We start from the raw sequence: 18,432 nt of genomic DNA on the forward strand, positions 1-18,432 counted from the left end.
ATTTCTACGGTTTAGGTACGACTCACACGTTACATTTATGTTTGAATGACCGGTCTAGAAGGCCAATAGGTACCACCCTTCACAAATGTGATTGGTCAGAAGTTGTGTCCATAACCATGGTAAGGACATATTGACCAATAACTGCGTAGGATATGACACAGAATTTGAAGGGCGGGCACAAAAAAAAACATATATATATATAGAATCACGTTTTACGCGCACTCTAAATAGCAGTCTCTTTCTTTGTTCGGAAAGAATCGCTCTACCTCCAAACACAAAATGAGGGAAATTGTTCATCTCCAGGCTGGACAGTGTGGAAATCAGATCGGGGCCAAGGTGAGTATTTTCAATTTTTAAGTAAACTGAACACAAATCCTGGGATATATTGGCTCATTTAGCGTAGGCTAGTTGCCGAAGCTGTGTGCGTGTCCGTAAACCACACCCATTTGAATGGGACTGCTAGAATATTGCATCCTAATTCGTATTTGTTGGATTTACTACGTTGATAGTTTGTAGATGGGGAATATTTTAGGATTTTAATTTGGGAGTGTTTTTTGTAGCCATTCTATAGGCTATTGATTTCCTTTATTCTTGGCCTAATTTACTTACACTTGGATTATTTCAGATATTGTAATTCTGTCGATTTCAAATGTACTTGAAATATAAAACAATAATGATAAAGGAGATGGAATAGAAAGAATTTCTTAATGGTCATAATCTTTCGGCCTCCTGCAATGCGCAAAAGAGAAGTCGCAGGAAAAACGACCCTTATGTTCACAATTGACCATTGATACCTAAAACAACGTTCTCCAATATGTTTATTTATTATTTGTAAAATATGTTTTCTTGTTCAGTGGTCCTTCTTGGCCTACTCTTTAATTGATTGAGCGCGCACCGCGCCCGGTTTTCTGTCTGAAGTGGGCGGTGCTTTAATGAGTGACGTTGTCGAATTTTCAAAGCATAGCTGATGGATTGTAGCCAATCTGCGTGGATTCCGCGCGCGCGGAAACTTGAATACAGAATTTCATATTTCGGAAAGGATATAGGCTATGTCTACGGCGGGCTTATCAAAATGGCTCATGCATAGCCCAATAAAGGGCTTTAGAAATTGAAATATTTGCAAGTAACAAGTGTAATGCATCATATTGGTTATATTTAGTTATTAAATAGATTAATGTATCCTACATTTATCATGTGAATAATTGTTCCTTTTCTTCATTGTAGTTCTGGGAGGTGATCAGTGACGAGCATGGCATTGACCCAACTGGCACCTACCATGGAGATAGTGACCTTCAGCTGGACAGGATCAATGTCTACTACAATGAAGCCTCTGGTAAGCCTCAGTTATGTGCAAAGTCAATTATGAATTTATTATGACTAGATAAATATCAATTTAAGTACTCACATTTTATTAACTAGGCTAATCACATTTATTATTTACCGACCTTACTGTGTTAATTACATGCATTATTCGGAAAAATTGACTTTCCTCTGCCCCGTCTGTGTAGGTGGCAAATATGTCCCCCGTGCCGTGCTTGTGGACCTGGAGCCTGGGACCATGGACTCTGTGAGATCCGGACCCTTCGGCCAGGTCTTCAGACCAGACAACTTTGTCTTTGGTGAGACCCCCCTCGCCCCCCCCCCCCCCCCAAACTAACACTGTTCAAAGCTGCCGTCCATATCCTTTTTTTCTAGAGAGACAAGATGATTGACATGCTGGTTTTGCTCTTCAGGTCAGAGTGGAGCAGGGAACAACTGGGCCAAGGGTCACTACACGGAGGGGGCGGAGCTGGTGGACTCAGTCCTGGATGTGGTGAGGAAAGAGGCGGAGAGCTGTGACTGTCTGCAGGGCTTCCAGCTCACACACTCGCTGGGCGGCGGCACCGGCTCGGGCATGGGCACCCTGCTGATCAGCAAGATCCGCGAGGAGTACCCCGACCGCATCATGAACACCTTCAGCGTGGTGCCCTCCCCCAAAGTATCGGACACCGTCGTCGAGCCATACAACGCCACGCTGTCAGTCCACCAGCTTGTAGAGAACACAGACGAGACCTACTGCATCGACAACGAGGCCCTCTACGACATCTGCTTCCGCACCCTCAAACTGACCACTCCCTCGTACGGCGACCTCAACCACCTGGTCTCTGCCACCATGAGCGGCGTCACTACCTGCCTGAGGTTCCCAGGACAGCTCAACGCCGACCTGCGTAAGCTGGCCGTCAACATGGTGCCATTCCCCCGTCTGCACTTCTTCATGCCCGGCTTCGCCCCCCTCACCAGCAGGGGCAGCCAGCAGTACCGTTCTCTCACTGTGCCCGAGCTCACCCAGCAGATGTTCGATGCCAAGAACATGATGGCCGCCTGCGACCCCCGCCACGGCCGCTACCTGACAGTGGCTGCCATCTTCCGTGGTCGCATGTCTATGAAGGAGGTGGACGAGCAGATGCTGAACGTGCAGAACAAGAACAGCAGTTACTTCGTTGAATGGATCCCCAACAACGTCAAGACCGCCGTCTGTGACATTCCTCCTCGTGGCCTCAAGATGGCTGCCACCTTCATCGGCAACAGCACAGCCATCCAGGAGCTGTTCAAGCGCATCTCCGAGCAGTTCACCGCCATGTTCAGGCGCAAGGCTTTCCTGCATTGGTACACCGGCGAGGGCATGGATGAGATGGAGTTCACAGAGGCCGAGAGCAACATGAACGACCTGGTGTCAGAGTACCAGCAGTACCAGGACGCCACCGCCGAGGAGGAGGGCGAGTTTGAGGAGGAGGGAGAAGAGGAGCTTGCCTAAATGTTTGTCATTGTGCTCTGCTAAGCTGTATAATTCACTGACATGTCAGTTGCTCTTTCCAGTGTTCCATTATCTGTCCTTTTTGGTTTGTCTCCTGTCACTGTCATTTCTTGTCTGTACAGAAACGTGTCAATAAAACTCTTTTGTTACCAAAAAATGATTTTCTTACTGCTTTGTTTTTCTTGATGTAAATTATCATAATCTATAAGTGATCTAATTAATTTAGTAGTTTTTAGTAGTGTTTTTAGTGACTATCTTCAGCAGTTAATGTAGTTATTTGACCTTAAACGTCATGTTAAAGGTTGAGAAGGAGGCCGTTCATCCTATTTGGTCCCATATCCAGTGGGTATGTGGAGCTACTGTACTCCTAAGCACAGTCATGTGCTAGTCTTCTGAGGAACAGCCCAGGGATTTGGCCTGTAGATGCATAGCCTGTGGGCTCAGATTAGGGTCATCTGAGCTGCAGGCATGCATGCAAAATATGCTCTGTATGTGATTGGAAGAGACCAGGGCCTTGACTGTTTTTAAACCTGATTTGACACAATTATCAATCTATCCCAGGTTCCAACACCCTATTTACTGACTAGAGAGCTCATCATAAAAATAATATACAGTGCATAGGGTAATATCGATATTTATTTTTAATGAGAAAGGTTTCAAGATTCATTACACAGATACATTATTTCATTGATCAATTTGGGTACAGTCATACCAAAGGTCTAACAGCTACACTTTAAATGTTATTTTCTGATCCTAGCTCTACATAATTATAACTACATTTTGGCCAGATAGAACTGCAGGGCTATTGTGTGTGAATGTTGGGTTCACTCAATAACCCTAGATCAGTTCGCTAATAACTTCAGGAACAAAGTCCCAGAACTGCGTGGCAGGCAATATCCCTATTTCTCTTGTCCAATACTGTCTTGGGATGACCAGAGGGATCATCAGATTGGTCACACAACTACAGAGATGTTTTTCACAAAAAATACTAGCAGTATGAATCTAAGGTTTTTATTAAGATGTACCATCACCTTGCATATTGCATGCTGGGGTTCTGAATGATCTATACTGATATTTTACACTAGGATATAAGAAGATATTGCAATGTATCATTCTGGAAAGATCTATCTCATGTATCTCATAATATATGGTGTCATCTTATTCTGGTCACAAGGTGGCGGTGGTGTTTAAGTCATCCTTCTTTTCAACAGGAAATAGGACAGGATACTTGTGACCAACAGTAGTAGAGTCCAACAACACACTTTCTTCACCTGACCCTCCAAATCCTGCTTCTTCCCGAAGCGACACACAAAGCCAGTCTGTCCAGAATAGAAATAGAATTATTCCAAAGAGTTTTGAATGCAGTCAGATTATAAAATAAACAAATGATATGCTAATTAATTCCAGTTAACTTGTAAATATACCTGATAGTTGGCAGTAGGCCTACTACCACAATGGTTAATGTAAATAATGTAACCTTACAATGTAATGAAGTAAGGAAGGAAGGGACTTTCACCATTCACATGGAACTTACCCATCCACCCTTATCCCTTATGTCTGGGCAGATGACTCTCTCCACGTAGCCCCCCACACACTCCTTCAGCTGGGGCAGGACCCCCGCCATGCCCCTCTCACTGCAGTGCTGGGCCATCTGGCCAGCCAGCACATACACCGACAACACCGCACTCCAGGCCAGGTCTCTCCGGCGCCCCCCAGGGGTGGTGGGGGCAAAGTGCTCATCCAAGATAGCCATGAGCATCGGGCAGGCAGAGCTCTCGGTCACCTCCTGGAAGACGCGCGGCCAGCGCCTGAAGAAGATGGGGAAGCGGACGAGCAGCTCGTCTCCAGCATTGCGCAAGGCTGCGGTGCAGGCTGTGGGGGCGGGGCCAATGGGGCCACCCGGTCCCGCGGTCACATAGTCAATGTAGTCATAGGCCATCAGAAAGGCCTCCCGCACCAGTGGGTCGGAGCTGTTCAGGCCCAGTCTTGTCTCTGGTCCCTCTGACTGACACATCCTCAGCCTCCTCACTCTCCCAGGCTGGCAATCACAAAGACGGGTCTGGCATTACTGCTGCACCCTATTTGCAGACACTCCCAGGTCCAAGGAGCACTCGGCCATCCTCTCATTGGTGTCAATCCCGCATGGATGGCTCATCTGCAACTATAGAGAGATCTGTGACTACTGATATCATTCTGTATAGCCACAGAACAATGGGAAACAACATGCCGGGCCTATTATGTGTATGTTATATTGCCATTTGCAATGGTTTTAATGATTTCATGTTTTAGTGATCACTACTTTACAGTTTCTAATGGTGACATGTTGTATGCCCCTATGTAATAACAAGCCCATAAAACACATCAGCAATCAATGAAGAAAACAACTCACCGCCTCTAACAAAGCACAGGTGGTCGTAAAACAAATAGACACACGCAAAAAAAAAGAAAAAAGACAGCAAACAGGTGACAGAGTCACAGCAGGGTCCAGAAGAGTCTGTGTTGGAGCTGGAGTAGGCTAGGTCACCAAGTCCGGTAGCGTGCTTTCCTCAGGACTAATTTTAGAGCTCTTGTTGGAAACAAGACACTGCTCTCCTGCCTCATATGCACAACCATCAGCACCCTGACACACTGCCCCATTCCAACAAGCAGGGCTAAATAAAGACCTTAGGGAGTGCGACACTGGTGAGAAACAGAACATTAACTGTTTACGAGAGCCTGCAGACCAGACAGGACGCAGGTCAAAACAAATGGAAGTAATACAGACATTTTGTAGCCTACGCTAAATATAAAGATATGTATTTTGCTTCCATCATGTCCACAGCTTTTTTAAGTGTTGTGATACTGTGCAACTTCATGCAAACATTTGTAAATGTAACGTGACTTTCTGTTTGGGGCATTTTAATTCAGGAATATATGGCATAACAACCACACAATCACACACTAGAACACTTACTCATACAGAATATGGGGTTCCATAATGAGCACATATTTGCAATGAATCCCGCCTACACACAGACGGACACAGACACCACAGAATGTGACATGAGGCTGCCAGTTGTGTCTGGGGTGCCAGCCAGGGGAATGTTCTGCGGGGGAGCAGCGTTCAGGACGCTGGTGCTGCTAAATGATTCACACTATCGGTCATTGTTTTCCATTAATATAGTCTGCCAATCTACCGGCAGCCCCTGGCTTCCACACATAACTGTCACTCCTCTATCCCTCCACTAGAGTGCAGTGGCATGTCACACATCTTTATTGATTACTGAGCTGATTAGTGAAAGGTTTATAGATGAGGTATAAACCGTTTATAAACTCATATATATTGTTTTTATGTTTGTTAAAAGCGGGATTGAATGGTTCTTGAGGAGAACAATGTAAAATGCTCTCGTTGAGACGAGATTACATGACACACACGCATGTGCACATCATTGAACTTTGAGCGTTAACTATCTCTTTCACTCTATAATTTTATGCATCACATGGGGATCAATCACATACACTCTACATGACATTTATTCTAGTTGTTAATGCGTTGATTTATACTCAAGCACAAAGACATGCTCAAGTGGCACCATTAGCAGCTTAGCATTCCTGACCATCTGGCACAAACATGAGCATGCAGAAGATATATGCCTAAAAAGCCATAAAGGGGCCTAGTTAACACCCCCATCCTCTCATATATAAGCTACCAGTACGTAGGTAGTATCACAGGGAGCATGTAAATAGACTACTAGGTACCTGATATCAGGCCTCTCGTTCATGCTACTACATCTAAGGGATGGGGGGTGACTTCCTGTCTGGAGAGGCCTTCTGAAGTTTGGTGGGCTGCGGGAGACTGTTAGGTGAAAGAAAATGTAGCCTTTCCAATGGCACTTAGGTTCTTAGGTGCATAATTTGCCGACACTCTTTTGAAGCAAATTGTTGTAGGCTAGCTAAAATTAAGTGAAATAATACCTTTAAGCGATTTGTTTTCTTTGCTTCATTGTCTTACTCACAGACTGCTCAGATGAAAAAGTCCTCATACCTATTCTTCTTTGCATTCCACTAGTCACACCTAACTCCCTTCCAACATGGGGTTGTTCCATTCAACACCCACCACATAATGGACAATTTGATAGCAGCAATGGAAGGACACACTGTATTCCAAATTCCTTTTCATCCACTTACCTGTCCACCCCCATGACCCCACACACACCATAGAGGAATGCAGTTTGACTCCTTGGTTGTGTGCTGCATCTCCTTTGGCCTCAGCATGTATTTACCTGGCAGGTTATGGCTGGAATGGGGGCTGAAAGAACGAAGGGTTCTCACACGTCTTTGTTTCCAGTGTAAGAACACCTGCAGGCAACAGCCAGTGCAAGTTCTGCAGCGGCAATACTGAGAAATGAAAGAAACATGCTTCCACTTCCTACAGAACAGCTCCAGTCATTGGAAGGAAAGAACCCTCTGACATCGAGAGAACAAAGGGAGAGTAGGGAAGGCAGTTCTGAAAAGAATCAATGTGTCCTTAGGAGCCTTCCCATTGCAGTCTCCTCGTGAAGTCTTTGTACCACTGGACAAATTTAACAAATGGACAAAGCAGACACAAAAATGGTCTTGTTCCATCACAGAACTATACAGTCACCCATGCCTGTGTACTAGGAGTTATATGCAGGTGTAAGTGTAAGTGTATCTTGGTGCACAGGAAGTTCCTTATCAACATCTGCACAGAAACTGAAACACTTTGAAGTTTTTGCCTTTTTCAAAAGGCCTGACCTCAGACAAAGCTGCAAGGTTACAGATGAAGGTTAAAAGACACAAGCAAATGAGAACCACTCCCCTTTACACTCCTCCACCAACCGCTGCTTGCTGATCTGCCTGCCTCTTTGTGTAAGACTCCCATCACCCTCGCAGTGGGCGGCGTGGCCAGAAAGACGAGGAAATTGCTCTGAATTGGTCGGTAATTGAAAACACCTACGTCCCCCTGTGTGCCGATCTTTACCTGGCCTCAAATATCCTCCCCCCTCTCCCTCCCCCTATCTTTTCTTCCAGAGGAGCTCTAATGGTCCCCTCACCCATCCTCTCCTCTGTCCCCCACTGGACTGAATTGATGCATACGATTGGGCTTCATTTGCTGTCTGGAGGAGTAGGGAGCCACTTGTTCTGAGGGCACGCTATCTCCCACCCTACCTCCTCCCAATTGCAGGTGTTGCCGCACGTTATTGTTTCCCCCTCTGCCCGGGGGGTGGAGTGGTTTGTGGGAAATTGGGGGACCCCTCAGGCGGAGATGTTTTTTATCGATCCTTTCTTCCCTAGCTCTTATTTTTCCCTTTGCTTTACAAGCAGTTAACAGCTAAATCTGCAGAGGCGTTTGTGGCAGCCCTCCATGTTCAATAGGTACAGATCCCACTTTTCTTTGGGGTTTGATAGCTGGGGCTGGATGCGGCTCTTGTAGGTCGTCGATGGGTCTCTCTCTAGAGTGAAACCTCCACGGCTTCTCTGTTCCTCATGATTAGCATTCTGGTGATCCTATTGCATCTTTGGATCCCAGATCTGGTGTGCTCTATCATAGCATGTGGTTAATGATAGACTGTGACACCCGTGTGTTTCTCTCTACATTAACCAGCAGCAAGAGGACCCATTTGGCAGACCATGTTGAAATCTCTCCTCCATCTCCTAATGCTCTCCCAACCTGGGTGAAGGCGAAGATGATGAATAACAATGTGCAGCAGAGTGCTCAAAAGTGGGCCAACGGATATAGAGCTGCGAGGCTGTTCTGTTCGTCGGAAGGAGGAAGGGGTGAGAAGCGTGTCTCCTGTGGAAAGATGGCTCATGAGCTGGCCCCTCGCGGCAGCAACTCCTTCTCACTATCAGACCTGTGACATGAGTGGTTACCCACTGGAATATGCATCACTCACCACAAGCACAAAGCCTGCTCTTCAGAATAGTTCATTTTCAACTTGAGATCTACCGCTTGTTTATATAACAAAAGCCTCTCCTCAATTGGATCACTGGGGGTAGAGAAAAGTGCATGTGAACCCCCCCCCCCCCCCCCCTCCACACACACATACACACACACACACACACACACACACACACACACACACACACACACACACATACCCCGGCTCGTCTCTCTCTCTCTCTCTCTCTCTCTCTCTCTCTCTCTCTCTCTCTCTCTCTCTTTATCTCTCAGTTTGAGAACTAATTTGGAATAATGTACCGATTTTGAGATAATGAGAGTTTTGTGAAACAAAGATCTATAAGGTGCTGCATTATACAAACAAGCATTACAGTAATTAATGAATGTGAATTAGGCGGCGTTTGCCATTTCTATTATCCGATCCTCTCCTCTCACAGTCTCCTACATTTCCTTCTTATTTCTCTCTTTGAAAATGTTCTACAGTCTCACCGGTCAAAGCGCTCAGTCTTATTCCTCTTGCAGGTGATGTGAGGCGTCACATTGCAGAGCTCCACTGACAGTGGTAGATCATACACACTGACAGTCACATTCAGAGGTATCTACGACTGTCTGCCCCTTTAGAATAGATAACAGAGAGCATGGAACACAGAGAATCCTTAGGAATCTCAAACTTGTATGAAACCGATGGTGCAGGTCTGAACAGACTGCAACTCCACACGGGCCTATGGGAGAGAGGTCCTGGCATCTGCTCTGCTGTTCATAGTGGAATACCGCTGGTCAGCAAGCTGTGCAAATACACACCCACGCCACCGCTGGCCTGTGGAGGTCCTGATAGCACAAATCTGTGTGTCTCCAACAGGTCTGGAGCTCTCAGAGTGGAACCAGTCAAATGTGATGGTATCTGGGGGTTATGACGGTGTTTTACGGTTTAGTAATGCTACTTTAACATATGTTGTACATACACACGTAGTGTACGGGTGTCTCGCAGAATGCGTGACGGGCACCGAGAAGTGTGATGTTGAACGTTACTTAAAGTCGGTTGAAAAGGCCTCCATTTCCCAATGCTTATGCTGGCAGCAAATGTACAATGAAGCAGCAAGGCAGCCCCTAAATCCACAGTTTGCTAAGCTGCGGCATCCAGGTAAATGTTGGGGTGAAAGGATGCTGCCGCTGTGACAGACAAGTCCTGCCCAGGTGGTCTTGCTGGGAGGGGGGGGGGGGGGTGAGTGACATGGGGACCGAGATGGAGGAAGAGCAGGCGGGGGTGGTTAGAGGGAGCTGCTATCCCTCATGCTGCCTCAGTGAACTCCAAATCAAACCAGATGGACTCATTTACGGCCAATTAGCCGTGTGCTGTGAATGGAGACTCACTGACTCACCTAACATTATGGCTTTTATCTGGATTCAGAGGAAACCTGGCAGCTGTTGAGCTATGTTTTCGTGGGTGTTTGACCACGGTCCCTGCAGGGGGATGGGAATCCGATTCGGAGAGAGCTCTGGGAGGCAGACAAATAATCACGAATGGTTTAGAAACGCTAAGATTATTTGTATGCTAATCAAGTAGGTTAAGCTGTGTGGGCCTGGGGATTTGGGTTCAGATTTAAGTTTAGACAAGGGCTGGAGGGTTTCAGTGTATATGTTATATAGTGATTCTGAATGACAATACGTAAGAAGGACAGCAGGGTATGGACTGCCTAATGCCTATATCTCCATAGTGGAGGTAGGGTGATTGAAAGAGAGTGTTCTGTTTCTGAGTGCACTTGGTAAAAGGAATCGAGTCCTACAGAGGAATGTTGCTCTAGTGCCTCCTTCTCTTTCATCCCTCTCTCTCTCCTCTAATCGCTCCCTCCATCGCTTACTTGGCCTTTGCTTGACTCCCTACGTGATGGTCCACTTCACTTAGCTCATAAACAAGGCCCCTGGCCCCCTCCACACCTTCATATTTCTGCCTCCCTATGAACACAAACTGGGCTCTGCCTTCATCCCTCCTAGTCCTACTGGACCTTTTGCAAGCGCAATCATAATTAGCCGAGGAACTGCAGCACAGCAAGACATCTCCCAGATTTATTTTCATCCTGGCGATGTGTGAATGTAAGTTAACTGTTTTGAGACTGCGGAGATAATGATGTGCTCACTGATGCACCTACCCAAAACTGAGTGGAATCATAGAATGAATACCCTCCTGATATGTTTTGGCCTGCCTCTCTCGATATTTAAAAGCCTGCACAACAGAACTTTGCTGGCCTGCACTTCACTGCGGGAAGTTTCCGAACTGACCAAAGGATTTCCTCTAGAGGAGCTCTCATCCTGAGACTGTCCTTACGGATTGGTGCGGTGGCATGTCTCGTGACCTCCCCTCAATGAAACTACCACTAATTGTCCCTGCAATGCTTATCAACACTGCCAATCCCAACTAGAGCGGAAAGACACAGCAATTTTCCCATTACAGCAGGAGCAGGAAATGGAGGGGAGCCAAGGGGACCTGGGAGACTGGTCTCCCCTGAGACCTCTGCAGATGGCTTCATCTACCAAGTTCAAAAACAGAGACAGGAGGGATGGGGTATGGGGAGCGTACGCACACACACACACACACACACACACACACACACACACACATACACACGCACACTCTCTCATTCACTCTCACTCACATACAGTACATGCAGGCACTCACACAAACCGACAACACGCCACCAATTGGCTTTTAACCTCCTTTCTCTGGCTCGACCCTCTCGTACACTATACTCCCAGTCCAGGAGGAGCACCATAGAGGAACATAGAGATTGTATTCATGATGTAAGCTTCAGACATAGAGTATGAGGTTATATTCCAGACACGCTCTGACCTTGTCTCTGATCTTCAGTATATCCACCGGGCCTTAAAAGCTCCACAACCTTTCATGTGTGTTGGAATTCGTCTCAAAACATGGACATTTACATTGTAGTTTCCAGAAGATCTAGATCTCGTCTTCAATCTGCTGTCCCAGCAGAAGGAATGCAGAGCCACCGTAGCTGAACGGTTATGACAACAAACGCTCTCTTGATAAAATCATATGAACCGGGATTCGAGTGGAGTGGAGGTGCTCCATCACACTGTGGTTTGGATGAGACTGTTTACTCGCTTCCATGATAAAATGTTTATTCAGAGACATGTCAGTCTCTGTACAGTGTATACAGTTTTTAAAGATCTGCGTGTGTGTGTGTGTGTGTGTGTGTTTGTGTGTATTATAGAGAACGAAAGAGAGAGGGAGAGGAAGAGAGAAGCAGAGACTGCTATTACTCCCACTCCAGTATCAGAGCAGACATCTCTCAGTCTACTGCAGAGTGTCTGCAGTCTGGCTCCATAAGGCTTATCAGAGTTCCTCATTGACTTACACAATTATAGAACACACACACACACACACATACACACACACACATACACACACCACATTACACACACACACACACACACACACACACACACACACATGAGCGCTGCAGTGCACACGATAAACATGATTATCCACTGGGGATTTATTTGTGTTTATATACATTCATTATATAACATTCACTTACATTTTTTCTATCAAAGACAGTACAGTACAGATTTTCCCAAACCATAATACATTTATCCATAACAAATATCCGTTAGTACCGACATAGATAGGCTCTCTCTGATACTTATCCTCTCTCACAGTCATGGAGGTCACGAACAGTAGCGTACTGTAAGCAAACCGACAGGTGATTAGAAACAGAGATAGCAGAGTGACCGTTGGTCAGATCACTTATCTCCTGTTGCCACTCTAAACCTCGACTGGGAATAGAATGCGTTAAGTGATGCACCTCACACACACAGACAAGGAGTTGACAAACCACTAACTGACACCATTAGTACTGGGGATAAACAAGTGTGATTATCCTGCGCTTCCTTCCTGTCAGGCCTTGAGCAACAAGGGGTGTGTGTGTGTGTGTGTGTGTGTGTGTGTGTGTGTGTGTGTGTGTGTGTGTGTGTGTGTGTGTGTGTGTGTGTGTGTAGGTGGGCAGGGGGTGCGGGGAATTCTGTCTGTCTGTCTCTCTCTCTCTCTCACACACACACACACACACACACACACACACACACACACACAGAGGCACAGTCATGCACGCACAAACACGCACTCACCCTGCCCCCTTTTTGTCTTTGCGTGCAGGTGTGTGGGGGCTGATAACAGGCAGAGGTGCCTCATGGTTCAGTCGGGTGGGGCTCCGCGGGGGTTGTCTGGGGAGAGCTGTGCCCTTGGCCCCGCACTGGCATTTCCAAGGTGGGGGAGACAGCATGGAGGAGGGCAGGCTGCTGCTGCTTATCAACCCAGAGACCAAGGAACAGACACCCAGGAGTGCCGCGGGGAGTTGGCCCCGTGCCCCGGTCGCGCCGGCGCCGAAGTTCGCGCGCAGCCCTGTCCTCCGTCGCCGCTTCCCCTCCCGAACCCGGCGCACCTCCGTCTGGCTGAGGAGCCTGTCGGTGTCAGCGGGGCTCAAAACCACACCAGAACCCCCCCTCCTCCTCTGAGGATTAGACTGGCCCCTGGGTTGGGGCTGCACACCTCTAACCGCAACCCCCCCCCCCACACACACACACACACAAGATATCTCTCTCTCCCAAATGCCAGAGCACACCACCACCACCACACACACGCGGTGACATTTCGGCTGCCGCGGCGCTCGTGGCTGGCTTTCGTCCCCGACGTGGTGGATTCGGAGCGGACGGATCTCGACGCCCTCGAATTGTCTGGCGATACTCTGAAAAAGACATCTGGAAGAAGCTCCCTGGCACGCTTCTTCAGGAGGCAGAGTCCCGGCGCGAGACCGAGCACTTGGGCTGAACTATCCGGAGCGCAGCTATCCACAGGCCCGAGCTGAGTTCTCTCTCCACGCGAGCAGGTCTGCAGCACAGCCTGCGCCCCTAGTTTCAGGGGCTCCAGTTAGAGACCTGGGCTAGCGGATGTTGTGAGTTAACTTTAATGGGCAATAAGGGATAGTGTCTTTAAAGCTCTTGATCAGAGCGCGGGGGGGGTTGAGTACCAAACACAAAACAGCCCGGGGCGAAGAAAGAGAAGCTAAGCACCTTCCAGTGGCAGGAGAGAAACACCCCAGCAGATCTGAGCGCTCGGTACGCGGACTTTACCTGCATGCACTTGTGGATGAAAAGAAGTGACGTGAGCGTGTGATATATGATCTCAGTCATTCATCTAAATTGTGCACGAGGTCCACATGTCAGAGCTCGGAGAGACCCTCCACAATGGGACAGGGTGAATAGTCTGTGTGTGTGTGTGTGTCAGAGAGAGTGTGTGTGTGTGTGTGTGTGTGTGTGTGTGTGTGTGCGTGCGTGTGTGTGAGAGAGTGTGTGTGTGTGTGTGTGTGTGTGTGTGTGTGTGTGTGTGTGTGTGTGTGTGAGAGAGAGAGAGAGAGAGAGAGAACGACAGAGGGAGAGAGCGTTGTTGCATCTGCTCCTCATTAAAGAGCGCTAATGAACGCACGTGTGTTCCACCTGGTTCCTAGGAGTGGGGGTTGGCACACTATAAGTGCACCTACTGACAAAGGATTGGCCTTTCATAACACTTCTGAGCTATCATAACACCTTCTGAAGGGTAACAGGAAAAGCAACAAAACTCCTCCGCAATCATCTGATATCCGTTTACCGCCATAGTCAAGGTTATAATTGCGTGATAGGAAAGCTGGTCGTAGATCTGAAACAAACCTGTGATACGGGCGTGGACAGCCTCCAGAGCCCAGCGACGGAAAGGAGTACATACACAGGCTCGGCTAATGAGGTCATCGCTGTGCTACGTGGGAGTGTCCACCGCCGTGGTAGAACACTCGTTTTACGAGCAGGCCTGAGACAAACTTAGCATCTGTCCACTCGCCTTCCCTGTGAAAAGGCTCCCATGTGGGCTTGTTGCGTGTCGACACAACACGCCCCGTGGGCGCACCTAACATGGAGCACACCTGGGATACTCGGCACTGTAACCAGGCTGGGCGGAGTCTCAACCATTATTTTGCTGATGCGTGGCATGGCGGTTGAGAGGGCGGGGGTGGGGTATGTCACAGAACCATGTTGCGGTCGTCATCTCCCAGCACTGTGTCTGTCAACCGTGATAGTATTGAACGCGCCATTCCTCAACCGTGTCAAACAATGACAGCTCTGGTAATGACAGCTGAATGCATGCTTGCTCTTAATTTGGCTGAACTGACAGTGTAACAGTTCGCTCAGAACCCTAAGTGGTTGTTAATTTAATATGCAAATGACTCAGTCTGACTGCATTTTAATGAAGCCCGTTTTTCCGAGGGAGATAGTTGCAGGTTGTCGTGACAGTGTGGAGGAGAAGAAGGAGCTAGGATGAACGTGGCGGCAGGAGGGATGGAGAGGTGCAGTTAAAGGATGACATGAGGAAGGTTTCTCAGTGAGACCAGAGCAGGAGGACAGGCTGGGGGTCGAGATGTCACCTTTACTTGTCCTGTGACCACTGTTCTGGGTAGATACCATTTTAAAAGAGAATTAGGGGTTAAGAGAGGGAGCAAACACAAACAGCCTGCACAAACATGATAGTACCACACACACACACACACACACACACACACAACTGTCTGTTAATGACAGACCTTGGCACAACCTTTGCTTACACACTGGTTCTGCAGCAGACTTGTGTGATGGAGTGAGGTGAGCGTGTGTTATTGGGGGGGCTGGAGGTGGGTGGATTGCAGGGAGTGTTAAGTCAAGCAGGAACCCTCAATGTTGCTAATTTATTTACAGATTTAATTAGATGGATAGAGCCCTCACAGATATAAGAAAGAGAGGAGAGATGTTGCCAGCGTTACAGTACTTTAATTATGGTACCAGGCTCCTGATCCCTGTACGCTGCTGTCTGGGGAGCCAGTTAATTAAAATCCTCATTATTTTACTTTTAATTAGTTCCCCCCTCTTTTGTTTCCTTTCACCATATGGCCGTGTTCCGTGGTCAAATTAACGTAATTGAGCTAATTAAGCCGATCAGTTTAATTATTCAAAGCATTCTGATTGGGCGAGGGAACTTTTCCCCTGCTCTCCCTTTCTGACATTCCTGTGTGAGGCGAGAGCAGTAAAGTCTGTCTCTCTGTCATTACGGCTCTCTCTTCCTCCCCCTGCCAGGGCGCTGAGTTATGGCTGGAACATTCCTGTCTGCATCAACATGTTCCAGTGAATTCACTCATACCTCATTCCAGTTCATTATCAATAATCACTGATGGTCTCGTCTGATTATGTTATGCAACGCAGAATGGGTAGCTGTAAATAGGCAGCAATAACAGAGTCGGCATCGTTCACATGAGAAGTGCGTTCTCGTCTGATGCATCAGCTCTGTCATCTAGTGTTGATGGACATGCTTTCAGAGGATACCAGAAATACCTCCGGCCAGAAAGGCAGTTTTATGGACACAGAGAATTCTTAGCATAGTAACAAATCTGTGGGCAGCAGTACTCACTGCATTTTTGCAGTACATATACGATAGGCTTTGAAGACAGAGCATTACTGTAAAAAGTACACCTTTATACTTTTGATGGCCTTAATGTTTTACTGTAAACAAAGTTTACAGTATATATTGTTGAATAAAGTCAGTCAATCAATCAATCAATCAATCAATTAATCAATCAATCAATCAATCAATCAATCAATCAAAGGGCAACATAACATTAATTCCAGTCTGTCAACACAGAGCTCCTTCCAGCTCTGTCCTCCCTGGCTCTACTCATGCACACGCCCCTTGTTTTATTATTGCTTACCATCCGGAACACATGTGACACCACACTGCTGGAGCTGGGAGCGTGGTCCTGTGGTGGAGGAGAGTCTGTTCTGTCCATAACCCCCCCCCCCCCCACACACACACACACACACACATTCACACACACACTCACTCACAGGCCAGATTATGGGACAGAGATGATCTTGTTGGCATTACCGCTGGCTCTGAGATGAGTGGATCATCATCATCTTCAGGAGAGGCGTGCTGAGAGACCCCAGCTTGGATCTCTATCAGAGTGGCCAGGCAGAAGGATGTCTCTTCATCAGCTTATAGAAATATCCTGGCTCCTCTTCAATCTTCACACAGCGTGAGGCGGAGAAGCACAGGCAATTACACTCATCTGCATGTGTTAATATGATTAATTAGCGAGAATAAACACTTTCCGATGACAGAAGCTACATGGTGAGCCACACACCTGCAGACTCCCCGATAAAAGACAACGCCTCATGGCAAAGAGTCTTTTTATGAGACCTGCTAATTGGCATCTGAAAATGCTTGGGCTAATTAGTAATATGCAGATGAGGGCTTGATTAGTTTGAATGCAGAGTGTAACTTGTGGTGCGGTGGGATTCAGATTGTGCCGAGGTTTTATTTCCTCACTATCTAGATATGAAGATAATTGTAATTGTGATCATTTGCATACGTTAATGAATTTGCGTGATGCTTTTCAATCAGACGTGAAATAAATAATTGATGCAGTATCAGCAGCTACCATGACAAGTGGGGCTTTTTAAATAGCTTAAGCGCATTAAGGTGCAATTTTGATGGCTGCCATGCTCCTTGCCAAGGTGTGAAAGTACAGACCTCATTTGAAGTCTGACAGATGCTATCTCTTGCTTCCCTATTACTGTGAATGCCACAGTATTACCCTTGCCTACCAACCAACTTCTGTGTGAGCTAAAGATTCATACAAAGTTATAACTACACTTCATTGAACCCACACACGGCCGGCTCGAGCACATAAACTGAATTACATGCTGTCGTGACTTAACAGCCATTGAGAGAAATGCAAAATGGGCCGGGAAACAAAATAGGTGGTGTCTTTTAATTGCACGGCAAACTGTAAAAACGTGATTGTTTTGAAAGCCCTGGATGCAGTAGGGCCGCTCCCCTTTAATTAGCCTGGCACTCAGATTAGCCTTTATTAGAGTCAGCCACGGGATAGACCCAAAGTTCAGCCTCCCAAGAGCTCCGGCAGCACAGATACACGGCTCATGTTTAATTGCTTCTGTAAATGGTCAGAGCTCAAGCCCTCTAATTCCATTCCTTGGGGTAATCAGGCATGTTTTCACCATACAGGGTAAGAGCCAGGAGCACAGAAAGAGAGAGCGCCAAACTAATACAATACCATGCAATACCTCATGACTAATGTCATGCAACCAAACAGCAGACGGGCTTCAATTACCTCAGCTGACTTCATGGACTTCACGGTACAGTAAAATCTTTTAATAGGATATTTTCCCTCAATTTTACATATCGAACAACATTCATTGAAATAAAGAAATAGAAACTCTACTGGAGAACACACAATACCATCATAAAAAGGAATGCACATTTCTTTTTTAGGGTTACCTTTCTCACATGATAGTCTAAACCCACAAAGAAGGACTGCAGAATAACAGGACAGAGAAATAATTTGTCCACAAAGATCAATATCCAAGACAAATTTGACCAGCCCCAGGAGTTCCTTAGTGCTCAGCCATCATCAATATCTATCTGTGTCTGCTTTGATTCCTCTTCTGAGGTTAGACCAGGGTGAGCAATGGGCTCAATAAGCTCTATAAGTTCTATTAATACATCCATGGCCACACCCTACATGACAAGATTTGTCTTCAAAAGAGTCCCACCCTTCACTCAAAGTTTGGATATGCACACAACTGGATGTCCTCGACCTAAATCACACAGCCTCAGTCTTGAAAGAAGCAGTTCAGCTTAATGAAG

At 46.9% G+C, this 18,432-nt stretch overlaps 2 protein-coding genes across 8 annotated transcripts; one reads left to right on the forward strand and one right to left on the reverse strand.

Annotated features, from left to right (window-relative positions):
• Positions 1-279: 279 nt before the first annotated feature.
• On the forward strand, positions 280-2,794 carry tubb2b (tubulin, beta 2b; the record flags this gene model as incomplete). Of its 7 annotated transcripts, XM_084457084.1 has the most annotated exons (5): positions 280-336; positions 1,225-1,333; positions 1,509-1,619; positions 1,734-1,813; positions 2,672-2,794. In XM_084457084.1, 5 exons carry the CDS (start codon positions 280-282, stop codon positions 2,792-2,794), a joined length of 480 nt encoding a protein of 159 aa, XP_084313210.1. The 7 variants fall into 7 exon arrangements, with proteins under 7 accessions (XP_084313210.1, XP_084313205.1, XP_084313206.1 ...); XM_084457079.1 differs by having other exon boundaries at positions 1,225-1,348; positions 1,446-1,619; positions 1,734-2,794; XM_084457080.1 differs by having other exon boundaries at positions 1,225-1,348; positions 1,734-2,794.
• Positions 2,795-3,981: 1,187 nt separating this feature from the next.
• On the reverse strand, positions 3,982-4,808 carry bcl2l16 (BCL2 like 16; the record flags this gene model as incomplete). Its single annotated transcript, XM_084457523.1, has 2 exons — positions 3,982-4,113; positions 4,329-4,808. The coding sequence occupies 2 exons, from the start codon at positions 4,806-4,808 to the stop codon at positions 3,982-3,984; spliced, it is 612 nt and encodes a 203-aa protein (XP_084313649.1).
• Positions 4,809-18,432: the final 13,624 nt, after the last annotated feature.

Source organism: Borostomias antarcticus, assembly GCF_949987555.1.
Source record: "Borostomias antarcticus genome assembly, chromosome: 23".
Classification (NCBI taxonomy): Eukaryota; Metazoa; Chordata; class Actinopteri; order Stomiiformes; family Stomiidae; genus Borostomias; species Borostomias antarcticus.